This window comes from Anser brachyrhynchus, assembly GCF_964034855.1.
Source record: "Anser brachyrhynchus genome assembly, chromosome: 8".
NCBI classification, from domain to species: Eukaryota; Metazoa; Chordata; class Aves; order Anseriformes; family Anatidae; genus Anser; species Anser brachyrhynchus.
In genome coordinates this window covers 21,957,943-21,976,279 of record NC_137702.1, presented here as the reverse complement: position 1 = coordinate 21,976,279, position 18,337 = coordinate 21,957,943, and the positions used below count along the sequence as shown (strand labels likewise).

At 61.4% G+C, this 18,337-nt stretch overlaps 1 protein-coding gene across 17 annotated transcripts in view; it reads right to left on the bottom strand.

Moving 5' to 3' along the window:
• CACNA1E (calcium voltage-gated channel subunit alpha1 E) overlaps positions 1–18,337 on the bottom strand; it is a 115,387-nt gene that overhangs the window by 61,325 nt on the left and 35,725 nt on the right. For 15 of the 17 annotated variants that reach the window (XM_080601972.1, XM_080601974.1, XM_080601967.1 and 12 more), the window contains 3 exons: positions 12,558–12,823; positions 6,890–6,996; positions 6,358–6,497 (listed from right to left, as the gene is read on the bottom strand). In XM_080601972.1, coding sequence (XP_080458098.1) covers positions 6,358–6,497; positions 6,890–6,996; positions 12,558–12,823 — 513 coding nt within the window. Of the gene's footprint in view, positions 1–6,357; positions 6,498–6,889; positions 6,997–12,557; positions 12,824–13,281; positions 14,048–15,301; positions 17,423–18,337 lie in introns of those variants that run through there. The other 2 variants (XM_080601966.1, XM_080601965.1) reach the window with 2 other exon arrangements.

Below are 18,337 nucleotides of genomic sequence, written 5' to 3'. Positions count from 1 at the left end.
CCTGCAGCTTTTGCTCCTTGTGTCCCTGTGCCCCAAAGGGATGAGGAAACGCATTTGAACCGAGCTGCTCCTACAGAGCCCAGAGGGAGCAATGGAGATGGAGCGATGGAGACGGAGCCATCCCAACCTCACCAGCATCTCCCCAGCTTCCAGCGCCGGCCGGACACCCCATGGGCTCGGACCAGCCCCGGCTGCAAAGTCCTCTGCTAACCCAGATTGCTTTGAAGGGCTCGGGAGCCTGTGCGAGGAGCCTCCAGGCAAGGTTCATGCGATTCCAGGGCAGCCCTCCGCCGCGCCCTAAATTCGCTGCTAAGAATGGGACTCCTCTGTGGCAAGGTGACGTGCTCCTTGTCCTTGCCGGGGGGACAGGGCACATCACGAGCTCTGCCACAAGGGGGGTCGGACAGATCCCCGAAGCGAGGTGGTGGCACTGCTGATGTTTCTCCCACCCACCAGCCAAAGATGACCCCACACATCCTTCCCACGAAGGAGGGCGCACTGCTGGAGCTGCTGCTGGCCAACCCAGTGTCCCAGGGCACCCACACGGCCCAGAGCAGGGGCTCAGCCGCCCAGGATTAATTTTAGACCAACTGAAGTGGCTAGAAAAAAACAAGCAAGCTTTCAGGCACGCAAACCTGGCTTCTGTCTGCTTTTTCCAAGCCCTTTGGTTGCTCTAATAAAACACGTCACCTCTCCCGATGGCCAGGCTTCTGTACACGCAGACACCGCTGCTAGTAGGATGCTCTGAACACCCTCCTGCTCTGGACACGGGTGTTTCTGGACATGGGCACCTGTTAATTGCTCATTAACCCTCCCAGGTGTGCTTTTTTGGCACAGCGTGACCCACATCGCGCCGTGCGACCCACTTCTGCTCCGGGAAGGCGCGAGCCGGTTTCAGCGCCACGCGCATCGCTCGGGGAAAGACCTGGTTCTGAAACCACCCGGGGAAGGTCCAGCCTCTCCTCCTCCCCCCTTTAAATCTGCTCCAGGGGCATTTTTAAAAGCTTCGTCAACTAAAACGAACTGAAATGAAATTGGAAACGAGCTTCAGCAGCCGAAATGTGAAAAACACGGGAGAAAAATCGCTCCAGCACCGAGCCCGCTGGCGAGCATCATCCCAGGGGCCGGGCAGCAGCATCCCCTCGGCACGTGCCCACGGATTTTGGCACGTTGGGGTGTCTGGTGGCTTCCTGCAGAGAGGGGACGGCTCCGTGCCGATACGAGGAGGCAGCTCCGGTATCTGCAGAACAATTTCAACCCTCTCGAACGCTTTACAATATCCACGTCTGAGGTACTAATAATTATTCTTTATTTTTAGGCAAGGACCCAAACTAAAATTACATCTCGCCATCCAAGTTATCTGAAAAAGCTGCCAGATTGGGCTATAAAAATCCTAGTGATCTCATGCTTTTCATCATATGTACCGGAGAAAAAAAAAAAAAAAGAAAAAAAGAAAAAAAAGTGAAGGCGTTTTTATAGGTCACCCAGGCAAAGGGGCGAGCTCTACTTCTTCAGAGGGAAGGGGGAAGAGATTCAGGTGGAGAAAGGAGCAGAGAGGATCCACTGGAAGGATGCAAATAAGAGTGGAGGCAGGATGGGAAATATATGCTAATCCACAGAGTATCATCGAATAGTGAGCAATCAGCAGCAGACAAACACATGCTTAGGAGAAAATAAATAAATAATAAAAAATTATAAATGGAGCCGGGACGCGCTCCTTTTATTTACGTGCAGCCCCTGGAGCGAGCAGCGAGCTCCGGGGGCACCTTGGGGCTGGAGCCCTTGTCCCGGGCCGGGGGGGGGGGGGGGGTGGAAATCACATCCCAAGTTCCCAACGGGCAGCTCTGTCCTTAGGCACCCAGCTGATGCATATCCCAAAGCTGTTTTCCCAACCAAATGCTGACCCCCAAAGCAGACGGCTCTGTCTCCCCCTCGCCAAACCAAGCACCCCCCGGCGATGCCCACCCGGGCCCTGCATGGGGCTGGAGGTGCCAGTGAGCTGCCAGAGCCATCCCAGCTCCGAATCTGGGCCAGGCAGGGTGCTGGCTGGCACACAAATTAATATTTATAATTAAGTGGAAAGGCCCCTCAAGGCCTGAACGCCACCTGACTCCGTGAGGGAGACTAGTGCGTAATTAATAGACTGGTCAAACGGCTCACGGAAAGGAAGTTATACGGGGATTTTACCCCATTCTTCCCCTTTTTGGCCACCGGATCAAACCCTTCTCTGCAGATATCATTGTGACTGGCACTGGTTACGCAGACAAATGCGCCCCAGCAGCCCTGCCGTGCTCCGGGTGGCTCTGCAAGCAACAACCCTGCTCACACCAATATTCCCAAAAAGTGATGGATCCATCGAGGGGACACAAGCCAGCCCCACACCCTGCCTGCAGCATGGTTTAGAGTGACCTGAAAGACACCTTTTTTTTTTTTCTTTGTTCTTTCTAGGTTTTGGGGCCACAACATGAGTGGATTGTGGGGCTGCAAAGCTGCCAGTCCTGATGGCACCAGGGGAACGATGTCCCCGGGGACAGGGGAAGGACTCACCACCTGTATGGTGGCTCCTGGGGTGGGGAAGGATGGGGTGAAGGTGCATGAGTGGCACATGGGTTGGATCCTGCACCCGGGGAACGCAGCAGCACGGCTCCCTACATGGAGCATCTCCCCCTGGGCATTAGGAGCCCAGACCCTTCAGGGTTTAGAAATTAGGGTCTTTCTCTAGGAGGATGATTTTGGACCTCCTGTGATCAAGGTTGAAGCATCCCCTCTGGTAAGGGGACACGGCCACATGGTCATCAAGCCAAGTCATGGAAAATAAATACAACTGCAACAAAACGGTGCTTTGCTCCAGGAAACCCTGAGCTGAAAATGGTGAGGGTGCAGAGCATCGGGGTGAGCAGCTCTGCCTCCTAAACTGGCCGTGCAGAAAGACGGGGGGATTTTTGTGCCCCCCCAACCCCAGCCCACGGCACTGCCTGCCCAGGGGCCGCCCCAAGCCCCCCAGCCCTAACGCGCCCCCTGCGCCTGGACGCTCCCCGTCCCTGCCCTTTGTGCGAGGTGCCGGTGGCAGGCACGTCCCGTTGCCATGGCATATGGCACATGAATCATTCACAAAGCTCGGGAATTAATTATTCATCCCAACGAAAGACCAAACACTTTTACTAATTGTCCTGGAAGGGAAGAGCAGGGGAGAGGGGTGAGAGGTGGGGGAGATAACACAGTGGAGACTGGCTCCATCCTTGGAAAAAAGAAAAAAAAAAAGAGGATAACCGAGGTGGCCATCCCAAAATCCCGTGCCCCTTTGCTGATGATGACAAGCCCCAAGCTGACTTGCCCTAACCTTCATCGGGGCTGGGACATCCAGGCTTTGTCTGATGGCACACACTGCGGCCACCCTGCCTCCCCTTGGCCGTGCTCCACACCACAAAACACCCGTGTGGAAACCTCCGTGCCCGAGGGGGTGACTAAAGGCACCCGGCTCTTCCTTCTATCGACCCGGGCATTTATCCCCTCTGCATTCAGCAGGGACAGCCGCCAGGACACTGGGCTGGCACAGCCCAAAGACGAGCTTCCCCAACCCTCCGCGATACAAAGGGAGGAGCAGGAAGGGACAGCACGTGCTGGAAAGCAGAGCAACCCCCCGACAAGTAGTAACAGCAGTCACAACGAAGAGAAAACCTTTTGTGCCAGCATCTGGCCTTTGCACAACTTCACAAGGGCCTTTTGATTTCGGTTCTCCCTTTTCCCTGTCGTTGGAAGTGTTCCCCCACCCCTTCATCTCACACGTGGCGCCTTATTGTATTGCTGCTGCGACCAGAAGAGCCAGCGCACAAGGCAAAGCACACGCCTGCCTGGGAGCTTTCAGAGTGAAATTAACCCTTCTTTTCCACTATCTCCTTCCCATCCAGGGCAGGACAAAGCTGGCTGTTTTCGGGTTGGGGTTTTCTATTCATTACACTACTTCCAGACCCAGCCCTTGCCCAGGGAGCTGATGCTCCCATCGCCGACGCTCCATTAAGCTCCAACCTCTCCCTCTTAGGAACCACTGGTTAAGAAGTGCCCATGGTCCACCAGCCCTTTCTGGCCATTTCTGAGCAGTTTTCCCCTTCTAGGTCCAGGAAATGCCACGCCGAGCAGGTCCCGAGCTCAGCTTCGGTGCCTGACCAGGCCTGGCTCACCGTCCCCATCACGGTTCTGCCCCAAAACACATGAAGGCAGCTCATCGCACATTTTCCGAGAAAAGTATTTTTGGCCGGGGGAGAACAGGCTGTTTTTCAGGCAGCGATGATGATTTGGAAACCAGAGGTTATAAACGGAGCAGGTTTATAAGCGTGCCTATTAGTTCCCTGGTGGAAGCTTTAGCATTAGGGAGTTTTGGGTGGGCGTTGATTTCCACCGAGATGAAAAACCTGGGTTTATTGACATACGAAGCAAACACCGGTTGAACCCGAGGTGCCATCCATCCCTGCACAGGGTCCCAGGAGGCCACTCATCGAGCAGCCCCTCGTTGGGGTAATTTGGGCCCCCATGGGAACCCCACCATGGTGGCTGGGCCGTGACGCCAGCAGCACGAGGCACCTCTCCAACCAGACACGTGGCGAAATAAACCCAGGCAGGGAGTGTCACCCGTGGAGGGACGGGACAAGGGCCAGCAAGCGTGATGCTGGGTCTACCGGGACAGATCCTGCTCCCGTGGATGCCCGCCCTGTTGCTTCAGCATCCTGAACCACTCCGCACCCCCCAAGGTCCCTGATGTGCACAACACCCCCTTCACTGCAGACACCTTTGAGCATCCCTGAGGCCAACAGCTTTCATGAACCCAAAGCCCTCTGCCCAGGCCCACGCGAACCAAATTTCGGGCCACAAACACCATCTCCAGACCCCGCGCAGAGATCCCATTTGCCACCCGCCCAAGGCAGCGCACGCCTCCCCCATGGGCTGCCCGCAGGCCGCCTGCCGGCCCAGCGGCACTCGCTGGAGAAATTCACCCAAAATTCGGGGGACCCAACACACGCACGAGTCCCTGGTGCGGGGAGGCGCCGCCACCGCTTCTGCTCACGCCTCTCCAAGCGCAAGCGACACAGCGGGGAGAGCTTTTTCCATCTGCTGAGGCACAAATCGGGATGCCAGGAGGGGAAGGAACAGCCCCTCTGTGCCTCATAAGCGTGCCGGGGGGGGTTTTGGCACCTCTGGGCACACCAGCAGCCCGTCACGGGCGATCGGTTCCCTGGCACGGGGCCCGGCGCGGGAGGGAGCTGGCGGGTGAGTAATTGCTGAGCGCTGACTCAGCACCGGCTCGGCCGCAGCCAGCCCGCCCCGACCCGCAGGAGAGGTCCCCGTCGGTCCCGTCCCCACCCCCGAACACAGCGTTTCCCCTTGGCTCTGAGCCCCAAAGGATGCCCAGCCGGGCCAGCCTGCAGCCCGCGGGCATTCCCCGTCACCGCTTTGCTGCTTCGGGTGGATGCAGCCCCGCGCCGCGGCTCGTCCCCCCGTCCCTGCGTCACCCCGCTGTCCCCAGAGGTCCCACCAGAAGGGCCTGGCCCTGGCTCAGCTCCTTGCCCGTGGCCACACCAGGATGCTCCTCCTGACCAGCACCTCTCCACCCTGGGCACGCAGCGCCCATCGCCGCACCCCACGGCAGCGCCACGCTCAGTGTCCCCTCCAAACCCCTCCTGCCACGTCCCATGCGGTGCCACCACGCAGGAGCAGGCTGCAGGCCAGGAGACAGGGCTCTGGAGCTTGGCAGAGCCCCTGGGTACAACGCCTGGCTGCCGTGCCTCAGTTTCCCTCCGTCACCCTGAGGCACTTCTGCTCGAGCCTTTTGCCACCGCCAGCGAGCACAAGCCCAAACGTAGCCGCCCGCTCCTTTCTGTGACACCAGCACAGCTCGTCAGGCCCAAGCAGGGCTCGAATCTGGGCCACGTCCCCAGCAGGTGACACGAGCTTTGACACAACCGGCACCCGCCACGCGTCGCGCTCTGCCACCCCCAGCACTGCTGCCAGGAGCAAGCATCACCTGCAGGACCCCACCAAGACCTCGGTCCCAAGCCCTGGGCACTGGGCTGGGAAGCACATGGGGGAGCAGAAGAGCTTTTCTCCCTCCCCTCCTGGTGTCTGGCCCATACGGTACTCAATTGCTCCCCAGCCCACACTCCATCCTCCTCCTGCCCCACAAACATCACCAAAACTCGCCCCGTGCCCAGCTGGGTGGCAGAGCATGACACTCAGCAGGTGCTGGTGGTGAAACACCATCAAAACCAGCAAAGCGTGGCCCTGCCCCATGTCCTGGAGCTCGTGGCACCACCAGGACGTGTCCCCTGCCCGGACACAGCGGTGTCCCCGCGCCGCCCGACTCACCCGCTGAGGACCACGATGAAGTCCATCACATTCCAGCCGTTGCGCAGGTAGGAGCCCTTGTGGAACACGAAGCCCAGAGCCACAATCTTAATCCCAGCCTCGAAGCAGAAAATCCCGATGAAGTACGGCTCCGTCTTCTCCTGCCGGAGGGAAACGGGGGGACACGGTGAGGCGGGGGGACACGGGGCAAAGAGCGCCGGCCATTTCACGTGGGGTGGCTTCACCTTGCATCGTGCCCCATCCCGCCTTCCCCAGTCCCATCCCACCTTCCCCAGTCCCTTCCTCCCACCCCGGGAGCTCTCCCAGCCCTTCCTCAGCCAGCACCAACCTTGGAAACCCAAAGTTTGGAAACCCAAGGCGGGGGCTGTGACCCACTCAAGCTGCTCATTCCCCACCCCACTTTCTAGGATTTTTAAACCTTCCCGGACCCTCTCCATGGAGGAGGAGGTTGGTGGGGTCCCCTCCTGCCCCACCACCCCAAAAACCAGCCGAAATCAGCAGGGGGCAGAGGGTGCCCTCGGCCGGCACTGACCAGTCTCCGCGACATGGGCGTCTTGTCGTCCTCGGGGAGGTGCTGCTCCAGGGCCAGCACGATGCAGTTGGCGATGATGGTGGCCAGGATCATGTACTCGAAGGGCGTGAAGGGGAGTCAAGGAGCAGAGGAGAGGCGGATGGGGTTCCTACCACCCTTTTATCCCCAAAAAGCATGCACAGAGCCCAGCTTTCACCCCCAGGCAGGAGGGAGAAGCCACCCTCCACTCTGTTTGCCAAAAAGGGGGGCAATGAGGGAACCAGGAGCCCCCAGGACCTTCCCTGGTGGAGATGTGCTGAGCCTCACCGCCCCCTCCCGAGGTGGGGGGACAACTAACCAAGCAGCTCTGCTGGGCTGGGAAGGAGATGGTGCTGCTGGTGGGAACAAAAGGGATGGACAGGGGCACGAAGACAGGCTGGGCTTCACCTGGAAAAGGGTTTGGGGCTCTTCCTTGTAGGGCCAGGCACGGCACCAGGCTGCGCATTTGCCACCAACGATCACCCTTTGGAGAGACCACAAGTGCCTCATCAGCAGGATGTGCTTAGACCCTTGCCAGCATCCCAAATCCCAGGCCAGATCTGGGATTCACAGGAGGTCACGGCACAGCAGCGGTGACCACCGAGCACCAAAACCCCCTTGCACCTTGCCAAAACCCCGCAGCCACGTGGGCACCGCCACCGGTGTCAGCGGGACGGGCACCAGAGCAGGATCGCTGCCAGGAGGGGCAGCCAACCAAAGCTTGCAGGAGCTGGGATTTATTTAGGGAGAGGAGTCAGAACAGATTCAGCCAAGGCGTTTAAAAGGCCACTCAGGGAAATTAATAGCTGGGGAGGTAAAAGCAAACTGGGAGAGACCTCTGCGGCGCACGGGTCCCGTGCAGAGGGACCGGACACGCACAGTGAGCATCTCCCCGTGCTCGGCCAGCTCAGACCCAAGTTCTCCCAGTGTGGGACAGCCGGGGCCGTGGCACCATGCCCTACAACTCCTGACGTGCTGGGTTAGGGGAGCCCGAGGGGAAAAAAAGCCTCCCCCAGGGCCAGCAGGAACAGCTGCCCAAAGCAGGGGGAAAATATCCACACACCAGCAAGTGTACTTCCAGCTCGGGGCCGTACAGCGCTTGGTCACATCATTTCCTCTCTCATTAAGCATTAATGACCTGACCTTCCAGCCACCCAAACCACAGAGCACCTCCCTCCCAGCCCAGCATCGAAAGCCCATCTCCCTCCAGCCTTCTCCTCCTCCTTCGTCTGGCTTCTCCGGGAGGATCATTAGGGAGCCGATAAAAATAGGTTCCCTTATTGATTTATCTCCTTTATCCACGCTCTTGCCCCTGAATAGTTGACTCGTTTCCTTAGCAACTCTGCTAATCCCCCTGCACACCTGCAGCCTGGTGCGTTCGGGGCGGGGAAGGTGCCCCGAGGCCATGCTGTCCCCAGCCCGTGTCCCCACCGGTGGTGGCGGTGCCGTGGTGGAGATGCTGAGCTCGCCCTGCTGTCCCCACCCAGCAGATATCGCTCACGTGGAGACCTTACCCAGCTCCCAGCTGGGATTTGTGACGCTGGTGGCACGTTGGTGAGACCTCGCCGAGCAGCTGGGTGGGATGTAAATCCCTCCCCGGGCCTGGGTGAGGTTTGGGAGCCACAGGGAGCTCTCCTCGCCTCCCCTGCCAGCAGGAGCAGGTCAGTGCTCGTGCTTTTCCCCGCTTTCGAGGCCAGTAGGGGTGGAAGGAGCAGAGAGAAGCCTCCTGGGCATCTCCAAGGACCCAGCCTCCAAAGCGCAGGAGCGATTTCACCCCTCCAGCATCCCCCAACCCACCTCCTATAAACCAAAGCCTCCATTCCCCACCGATCCCCAAATTTCCCGCAGGACCTGCTCCCCTGCAGGGCTTTCCCTGCTCCCCAGCTGTGAACACGATGGAGCTTTCAGCTCCTACACCGTCAGGGGGCTTCACCCCGCTGGCACCCAGCTGCCACCCCACCCAGACCCGCTCCACCGCTACCAGGAGCCGTCCCCACCGGGCGCCTTTTGGGTGTCCCCATCCCCACACCACGCTCCTGGCCAGCCCAAAATCCACACCCACGGGTGGTGCCTGTAGGACACGGAGGCCTGGTCCCCACCCAGGACCCTCCTGAAGGCTGAGCCCGGCAGGATGCAGCCGGGCCGGAGCTGCCCGCACCGACGTGGGCGCAGGCGCCTGCCTGCCACGTGCCAGCTCCGGGGAGAAGTCTTCTCCTCAGAACTGGAAACCAAACCTTTTTTTTTTTTTTTTTTTCCCACCCCACTCCTTTTTTTTTTTTTTTTTAAACAAAAAAGAACCGCGTCATGTGATTTTCCTGCCTTAACATCAGTTTTTTAACTTTGGTCGCCGCAGCAACGGGATGCAACTTGGCGTCGCCATGACAACAGCTGCCTCTGCCCGAAATTCGCCATCTGACGGGCGGCCGCGCTCCAGCCCTGGCTGCCGGAGACGGCCCTGCCGCTGCACCCACCCGCCCCTCCCCGAAAGGCAACGCGTTAAAAACCCCGATGGATGAATGGAGGGCCCAAAAAAAAGGGCCCCGGAGGAGAGGAGATGCTCCTGGGTAGCGCCAGGAGGTGCCCAAGGGCGGCACGGCGCGGTGGAGCCCTTCCTGCGGGGAAATGGTGGCGGGGGGAAGGCGATGGGGACAAAGAGGGCACCGATGTCCCCAAGGGACAGTGCCCAAGAGGCTGCTGTGGGGGTACCCGCTCGCCCCAAATCGCTGCCATTTGGCACACGCATCCCTCGCGGTGGCCACCAAGAGCAGCCACGGGCACAGGCAGGTCGCCGCGGGGAAGGAGCAGCGTGGGCGCAGAGGAAGATGATGAGGAAGGCTTGCCAAGGGGTGCCGGGCTGGGGACGGAGCCAGAGATGGCACCCCCCGTCATCCGACCCTCCCGGGGAGGGAGAGGGATCTTGTCCAGGTCAAATGCGATTAAGCGGCTGAAGGACGGAGCAGATAGAGGAGCTGCAGCCCATCTCGTGCGCTAACTGAATTGCAGCTCTCCAGGCAGGCAAACAAATGAAATCAGGGCTAAGGGCCTGGCCGGCAGAGCGGGGCTTTGTTTCGGGAGGAGAGGAGAAGCGAGGAGGAGATGTTCCCACAGCCAAAGCAGCGGCTGCCTCGCGTTTCGAGCGTGAGCAGAGAAAAGAGCAGCTCCAGCAGAGGTAGCAAGCCGGGCTTTCGGCAAAGACTCGCTCTTCCCCACGGAGCTGAATCCCAGCCCCGGTTCATCGTATTTCTCCTCCTTCCCCTCCATGCATCATCCCTATTTACACCGGGAAGCCAAACTGCAGAGGCTGCTGGTTATAATTATACAGTTACCCAGCAGATACCCAGGCCTGAATCACCGGTTATTTTTAGCCCTATTACCTAGTCAACTCGAGCTGGATGAAGAAGAGCCTCCACTTCTCCCCTCGCTCCATCCCGGCCCCGGGTGCCGCGGGCCAGATGCGCACAAATTCCCCCGGCCCTGCCGAAAGGCTTCCGAGGAGGAGAGCGGCTCACAGGGCCACCGGTACCGACACCAGCCCGGCCACAGCGCTTCCACCCACGGAGACCTTGCCACGAGGCTGGCGTGGCCCAAAGCCCTGAGCTTTTGGCCACAGGGCATTTTGGCAATGCCCAGCATTTTGGGCAGCGTGCCGTAGCGCAAAGTGAGGTGGCATCGAGGTCCTCTCCACCAGGCACAACCACTGAGCCTCAGGAGAGGTTTCTGCCTTTCCCAGCAGAAATGAACACCTTCTGAAGGCCCCTTTTTCCCAATATTTCACCCAACAGGTACAAACTCGTCACCAGAAAGCCCTGCCCTCGGGAGCTCGAAGGGAAGAGCCGCCGTGCCGCGCTGCGAGCCCCAGGGTGGGCGACTCGCTCGGAGCGAGCTGGCAGCCACGCGGGGCAGCGGGGAACGGACACGGGGGCTCAGCTCCACACGCTCGCCCGGGAATATGTCACTTCTCTCAGGGGAAAAAAAAAAAAAAAGAGCCAATCTCCCTCCTGCCACGCAAATGCCATGGAAGGATAACGCCGAGGGGTTTTTGCAGCGTGGCGGCCGAGCGCCAGGCTCCAGGAGAGCGCGGCAGACAAGCTGTGGTGCCGCACCACACCGGCACGGGACCCCGGCCCGCAGCAGCGCTTGGAAGCAAAGCTGAGCAGCGAGGGCCCTCCCACACCGCGCTGGAAAAGCACATGAATAATTTGGCATATTCTGGAAAACAAGCCCCGCCGGCCCGGCGAACGCCCTGCAGTGCTCTGAGCGGAGCTGCCGCCTGGCTGAGCCTGCCTACCCACGCTGCTGCACCGCCGCTCCCAGGGCATGATCTGGGGACGGCGCAGGGGGTCTTGGCAAAGCTGCACCCCACCCCGGGGTTCCCCTGCACCCCCAGCACGCAGCCAGCCCCCTGAGCATCCTCTGCAGCTGCCTGGGCAGGACTCGGAGGCGGCGATGCACCAGCGCGCCGTGGGGGTCATCTCCCCAGCAATGCTTAGCGCCAGGGGTGGCACGTCCCGCGGCACCGAGGGTGTCCCCGAGGCACATGTGGCACCAAATAAAGCCGTTTCTGCTCGGCGCCAGGGCAGGTGCCTCCATCCCGCGCCCGGCGGAGGAGCCGGCAAGTTAACCAACAAGTTGCAGGGAGAGCAAGCGCCAGCAAGAGCCGCACGTAATCACCACTGCAGAAAACGCTACGGGGAGGGTCCTACGGGAAAAACGTGGCCACGGGGAAGTTTGCGGGCTTGTGTCCTCGGCGAGGAGGGGACCTGGGGTCCAGGGGGGTGCCGAGCACAGGTTCGATGGAGAGGAGCATGCTGCGGTGCTGGGCTCCAGCCACGGTGCCCGGGGGCACCCATAGGGAGGGCGGGAGGGAAAAGAAGCTCATAGGGTAGGTGAAAGGATGGGGGAGCTGGGGGGACCCGTGTCCTCCACCCATTGTGGATTCCTGGGATGAACCATGGTCCCCAGAGCAGATCCCAGAGGCCGTGGGGAGCAGCAGGAGGCAGGCAGAGGGGCTGGCATCTTTCTGTGCCCCAGGGAGGGGGCAGCTGGTTCCCAGGGGAGTGGGATGGAGGCTGCGGGGCGAGGACGGCCGTGCCCCCGCCAGGGGTGAGCAGGCACACAGAGGTGACTGCGGGGCGACAGGGAAGCCACCACCCTGCAGGCTGGGGGGCTCGCAGGGGTCTGTCCCCAGCAGGATGGGTGGCTCTGGGTGGGGTGGCAAAACTCCAGCGAGACATCGAGGCGCAGAGGAGAGGCTGTGACCCCACGGCCACACACACCCGCGCCCGAGGAAAGGTACCCCGAAATGCACAGCGCCAAAACCGCGTCGGAGAGCCCCTCGCCAGCACGGGGGGGCTTCCAAGTTCAAGCCCCACCAGGGGCTGGGGTCACCTGGCGGGGGGAGAAGGGACTCGGCTCCCCAGCACGCGCCGAGCAGAGGAGCAAGGGAGGGGAAGCAGCAGCAGCAGGGCGAGAAGCATCCCTGGGGATGGGGTGCCAGGGCACCCCTCTCCGCGCGCCGAAGGAGAGCAGAAGGCAGGCGCTTACCTGCCAGCTAGTGCCACTCGCACGTGTCCTGGGAGGCCACCGAGGCAAATCCGGGCACGGGGGAGCAAGGGGGGGGCTCGCAAGGGGGGGGCGCAGAAAGGATATGGCCAGTCGATGAGCTTCTTGGCGTATTTCCTGACTATGTTCTCTTCCCCAAAGAGGAACAAGGATCTGTTGACGGTGAAGCAGTTCTGCCGGACGGGGATGGGGTTGTACAGAGCCATAGTCCGGGCTCGCTGCGCTTTGGTTTGCTTGAAGGCTCCCGGGGTCCCTCCCGCAGGGGCAGGAGCTCCTTGCCGGCTCCGGTTCTGCTCGGAGCCCCCATCTCCGGAGCCAAGCCTGCCGGCCACCGCCTCCCCGAAGCGAGCCATCCTGGAAGAAAACGCACAGGTGAGCCGAAGCAGCACGGCCGAGGCAGCGGGGGAGAAGAGGGAGGGAGGAGGGTGGGGGGGGGGGCTGCGGGGCCCCCTCCTCCTCCTCCTCTCCGGGTGATGCTCAGCTCCGTCGCTCCTCCATCCCTCTGAGCGAGCTGAGACCCGCGTGGGGAGGGAGAGGCAGCGCCAGGCTCAGCACCCGCGGCACGGTGGGACCCCGAGCTGGGGGGGGGGGGACACAGCGGGGAGCCCCCGGGGCACGGCGGGGGCTGCGGCGCTCCCTCCCTAAGCAGCCCCCGCGCCTTCCGCCGCGACGCGAGGGGTTAAAAGCAGCCACATCCTTCCCAGCACCCTGCCCCAGCACCCAAAGCAGCCCCTTCCCTGCCCCTCCTGCCCCGCCAGGCGAGGGCTGCGCCCCGAGCCCCTCCGTCCGCCCGCCGCGGCTCGGCACAGCACCCGGCACAGCGCCCGGCACAGCAGCGCAGGGGAGGCCGGGGGAACAGGTTGCAGCGCGGTCCAGCCTAGTTGGAGCCAGGCAGCCAACTTCCCCCCGCCGGCTCCATCTTCGGCAGCCCCCGGGAGCCCCCTGGGCGGCCCCGCTCGCCGGGCCTCGCAGTGGGGCCCGCAGCCGCCGCAGGGATGCTCGAGCCTTGGGCTGCCAGGGCACGAGCACGCAGGCACCGTTGGCTTCCCGCAGGAGCCGGCCACGAAATCGAAGGCTGCCGCGCCTCTGCAGCTCGGGGCTGGCTTTGCTTTAATGAAGTCGGCTGCAACACACACACACACACACACGCGCGCACACGCACACACGCAGGCGGGCGCGCACAACACGCGTGCACGCACGCCCGGCTCGCTCGCTCCATCCAGTGCATTCTTTTGGCAAGCACGGGAGCCGCTGCGAAAAGGAAAGGCAGCGGCGAGGGGAGGGTCTGAAGGGAACAAAGGCGCCGGGTGAGCCCCCCCTGCAACGGGCGCTCGCCGGCTGCAGAGGGTTTTCCAGCACACGGGCGAGCGGCTGCTGATGGAGACGGGGCTGGGGGGGGGTGCAGAGGGGGCTCTGCTTTCCCCCCCGCTCTCTGCTTGCAGGTTGGGGTGGCGAGAGGCTCGCCCCATCTCAGCCTGCATCGAGCTTCTCTCCAGGCACATGCACGGCCCCTGGGAAACCTGGGGGCTCCCCTGTGCTGCCCTGGTGCCCAGGGAGAGCCCTCCTCTAGATTAGGCTCCTTCACCCCCCCCCCCCCCCTCCCCAAATACACCCCGTGCTGTTTTATTTTTGACACTCGACATCGGCCAGGAGCAGCAGCGCACTGGGGAGGTGCAAAGGGGCTGTGGCTGCCCCCACCCACCCCATCCTGCTGGCGCACACGGCTACCAGGGTGGGGGACCCCACAGCCACCCCACCCCAGGGCTCTGTCCTCACCACTCACGCCCGCGCACCCCCCAAGCGGTGCTCACAACATCACCCGTCCCTCCTGCTGCACCCACAGGGCTCCCCGCCGCCTTGCCCCCGCTGCCAGCCGTTCCCCTCCCACGGGGACAGGACCCACAGCTCCATACGCAGCCACGCGATGCCCCACGGCCCCACCGGGCTCTTCCCCCAGCTCTGGCACCCTGCTTTGCAAACGTGGCAGCGGCTGCGCGGTCCCTGTCCCCCACAGCTGTGAAAAACCCAAAATGAAATAAAATATGCCCTTAATCAGGTAATCAGCCCTCGTTAGCCCAGCTGGGCAAGGGCTGCACGGAGGGTGCAGCCCAACAGCACCTCGCCACAGACACCCCCACCTCCAGGCACCACCATGGGGCTGGCTTTTGGTCCAAAAGAGGAGCGTTTAGCCAAAAGGCCATGGGATCGCTGCCCCAGCCTCAGACAGAGCCCCCAGAGCCCACCAGCTCTCCAAAACACCCTCCTGCTGCACCTTGCACCCGCTTCGCTCCCACACAAGTGGCGAGGGCAAGGATGCTGAGGGTCCGGCGAGCCCCCCCCCAGCTTTGCCACCACCACATCACAGCAAGGAGCAGAGCACCCAGGGCGGCCCCCTCCCAAAAGGCAGGGGTTTCATCCCGCTGCTGCTGGCGGCGGCCACCCCACCACCAACTACTTACAGCCCCACTGATCCACCCCAAAATGCTGCCCTAACCAAACCGGGTACAATTTGGGGAGCGTTCCAGGGAGCATTCCCTTCGCTGCCTCCCCACCACCGGTGTGACATTAGGGTCGTGCCACCTCTCAGCCCTTTAAGCCATTGTTAATTAAGCCCAGGGTCGTGCTGATTGCCCCCAGCAGATCCTCAGCCCTGCAGAGCCCCCACCTGGGCTGACCCCTGGGTCCCCAAACCTTCTCCTGCGCCACCAGGGTGGGTACCCAGAGGCTGAGGATGGAAAAGGTTGGACCCCACAATCCTTCCTGGCTCAGAGGTGCTGTGACAGCCTCGCTGCTTTTCCTCTGCCCCCCCTGTGCGCACAGGCACCCCCTTACCTGGGCACCTCTGCCCCGAGCTGGGTTTGATCTCCTCCCCGCTCTGCGCTCGCCGCTGCAGGATGACCCCGCTGGGAGCCTCTCTCCCACTCAGTCGGTGCTACAGGATGGGATATTTATGAGAAAGCAGCTCCTTAAGCGAAGATTGAAAGCGCAAAAAAAGAAGCCCTGGCCGTGCCAAGAGGCGCAGGCTCCGCTTCCCAGGATGTTTATTGCCATCCTCGTCTTGACCCTCACCCCGGGATCTGTGAGTCAGGGAGAAGCGCGCCTGATGCCTACATGATTCAACACGGCACGGAGCTTCGCAGCCAGCTCGGTGGCGGTGCTTTGCGCTGGGTTTTATTATTATTATTATTATTATTTTGTGAATGAAGGAAATCCAAGAAGACAGGCCAACGGGGGGGCGCCGGGACAGGAAGGAGCCTGGTTAAGACTTCCAGAGGAAGGCTAACTCCCCTCCCCACGCAATGGCGAGATGAAACCCAAGCTTTTTCCTCGATTTTCTCCCCCTGCAGCACACCGAGGGCTGGGGTCTCCGGTCCCCGCAGCCCCTCGCAGGGGACCCCCCCAGCCCCGGAGCCCCCCGGTGCTTGCAGCGCGGCGATGCCCCGAGCGGCTCCGAGATGCTGCGGCCCCTGCCCGCTCCGGCACCGCCATCTAGCGGCTGCTGGCCTCGCCCTGCAGCCCAGCTGAGAAAAAAAAATACATAAAAAAATCAAATAGAAGCGTGCCTTGCTCCCACCGCACCCCCTCGCTCGCTGCTTGCCTTGCAGAGGGCACCGGCAGCCTTATGGCACAGCCTCCAGCTCCTGGGGACCCCAGGGGACCCTGCCTGTCCCACCCGCCTGCTGCCACCCAAAATTGGGGCAGAATTGTTAAACGCATCCCATCTGCTCAGCACACCCAAGATCACACGTGAGACCCCTCGTCTCGGGGTCAGGTCCCTCAGGCACACAGGGCACAGCTCCATTTCGGTGACCGCCGCTCCCGGCGGCTCTTATGGGCTGCACTTGGATTAGAAAGTGTCTTTTGGCATCACGATTCATTTTTTTATTTTTTTAAGTAAGGCTTCAACTGTGCAGAAAGGGGGAAAAAAAATAGGCTGAAATGAGAATCGTCTACATCGCTCTGGCCCCATTTCAAATTGGGACTGGGTAGCTCTGACTCAGAAGCGTGTTTATGACCACGCAGGACTGGAAGTTTTTTCCAGGAACAGATTCATTACCTGCAGGGTTCGGAAGAAATGTTTCTCCCGCTCCCCGCCAGCGCAGCTCCCCCACGGGCAGCGGGGCCGGGATGCTGGTGGAGAAGGGCCAAGCAGATCTGGGGTGGCATCTCGGGGTGGCATCTTGGGGGACCCCACAGCCCCGTCCTGCTCACGATCCCTCACTGGTGCCACGGCACAGCACGCCCTGCGCTCCAACACCACGTCCTCACCTTTCCACAAGTGTTTCCCTAAGAGGATCCATCCCAGAGCGACTTCAGCCCCATTTTTGAAAACATTTACCGCTCTGCAGCCGACAAGCAAAGCGCAACACACCCCAAACCCACGTTGGGATGCCAGGACCGATGGCACATCTTCACCACCTGTTTTCGGGGCGCTCTGGGCAGAGCGTGGATGAGCGCCCACACGTCTCCAGCCCTTTTCCTCCTCCCCTCTCGCCGCGCTTGCGCGCACGCACAGATGCTTCCCAGTGGCTGATCTGTTGTGACATCCACCTGTACAAGCAAGAGGGGAGACATGCCGGAGGTGTCTCCGCAAGCCAGACGAGATGTCAGAACAGAGCTCAGGCGCGTGGATGCGCTGCTCCTTGTGCTCTCCCCAGGTGCCCTTCAGCGCAGGCCAGGCTCGGAGCATCCCATCCATCACAGCTGCTAGTGGAAGGATGCTGCCTGTACAGGGGGAAATTCACCAACTGCGAGCTGAATGAGTTGGAAGGGACCTAAGGACAGCCAAAAAGCCCACGGTCCTGAGCGTTTTATAAGCTGCGAGATGCTTTTGGTGCTTGGTCTCACCACCCAGCAACCTCTGCTCCAGGCACCCGCCCCACCACGGGCTGCCCACAGATTCCAAAAAGCCAAAAACAACCAGCACACACCACCAAACGAGCACGGGGCTTGCTGGGGGCTCAGCAGAGACTCGCCACTGGGACCCTTGTGGGATAAAGCCTCCTCTCCATGACTGCGGTGCGCCTTGGGCCAGCTCTCATAGCTTTAGGCTGGGAGGCTTCGCAGCTCAGCTGAAGAGCCCTGAAATAATTACCCGTTAATAAATTGCCTGGAGTGCCCCGCTGCTTTATTTAGCCTGGCAAGTCGGGCTCTAATTGGCATTCGCAGCCGCGTCCCGGCTGCTCCGGGCAGGCGCGCAGCAATCCCAGCACCCAGACAGCTCCCTGCCTGCCTCCCGTCAGGTACCAGCGAGTTCCCATCCCTGTTTCCAACCCCAAAATCCCTCCGGGTGGCTTCTCCCCTTGGCTAAGGAGCATCCCAGCAGAGCTGCCAAGCCTTACACATGCACGGGACCCAGGAGACCAAGCTCAGAAGAAATATGCCCATAGCCATCTCCTTTCTCGACATGGGGAAGCTTGTTTCTGGTGCAAAGGGACCTTAAGGCATTGCTCCAACTCTGTGCTACCTGAAGCAGAGGAAATCCTTTCCATCCACAGGACAGCTGAGGGCGGCAGGGACCTCTGGGGGTCACCTGGACCAACAGCTCTGCGCAGGCAGGGACCCCCAGAGCAGGACATCTGGGGGGCTTTTGGAGGTCTCCAAGGAGGAGACTCCCCAGGCTCCCTGGGCAGCCTGTGCCCTGCCACCCACCCAGCATCCTTCCTCCATCAGCATCCTCACGTCCCCCCTCGCATCTGCCAAAGCCACCAGACTTCCGTCTTGGATCTCCCCTCTGCCCCCCAAAAGGCAGGTGAGCCCTGGGCTCTTGGTGCCCCAGGAACATCCTGTTATCCCATCCTCTGCCTCCCCAAAGGCTCAAGTCGAACAACCACAGCGACCAAGGCACCGAGCCTCCCGAAAATCCCC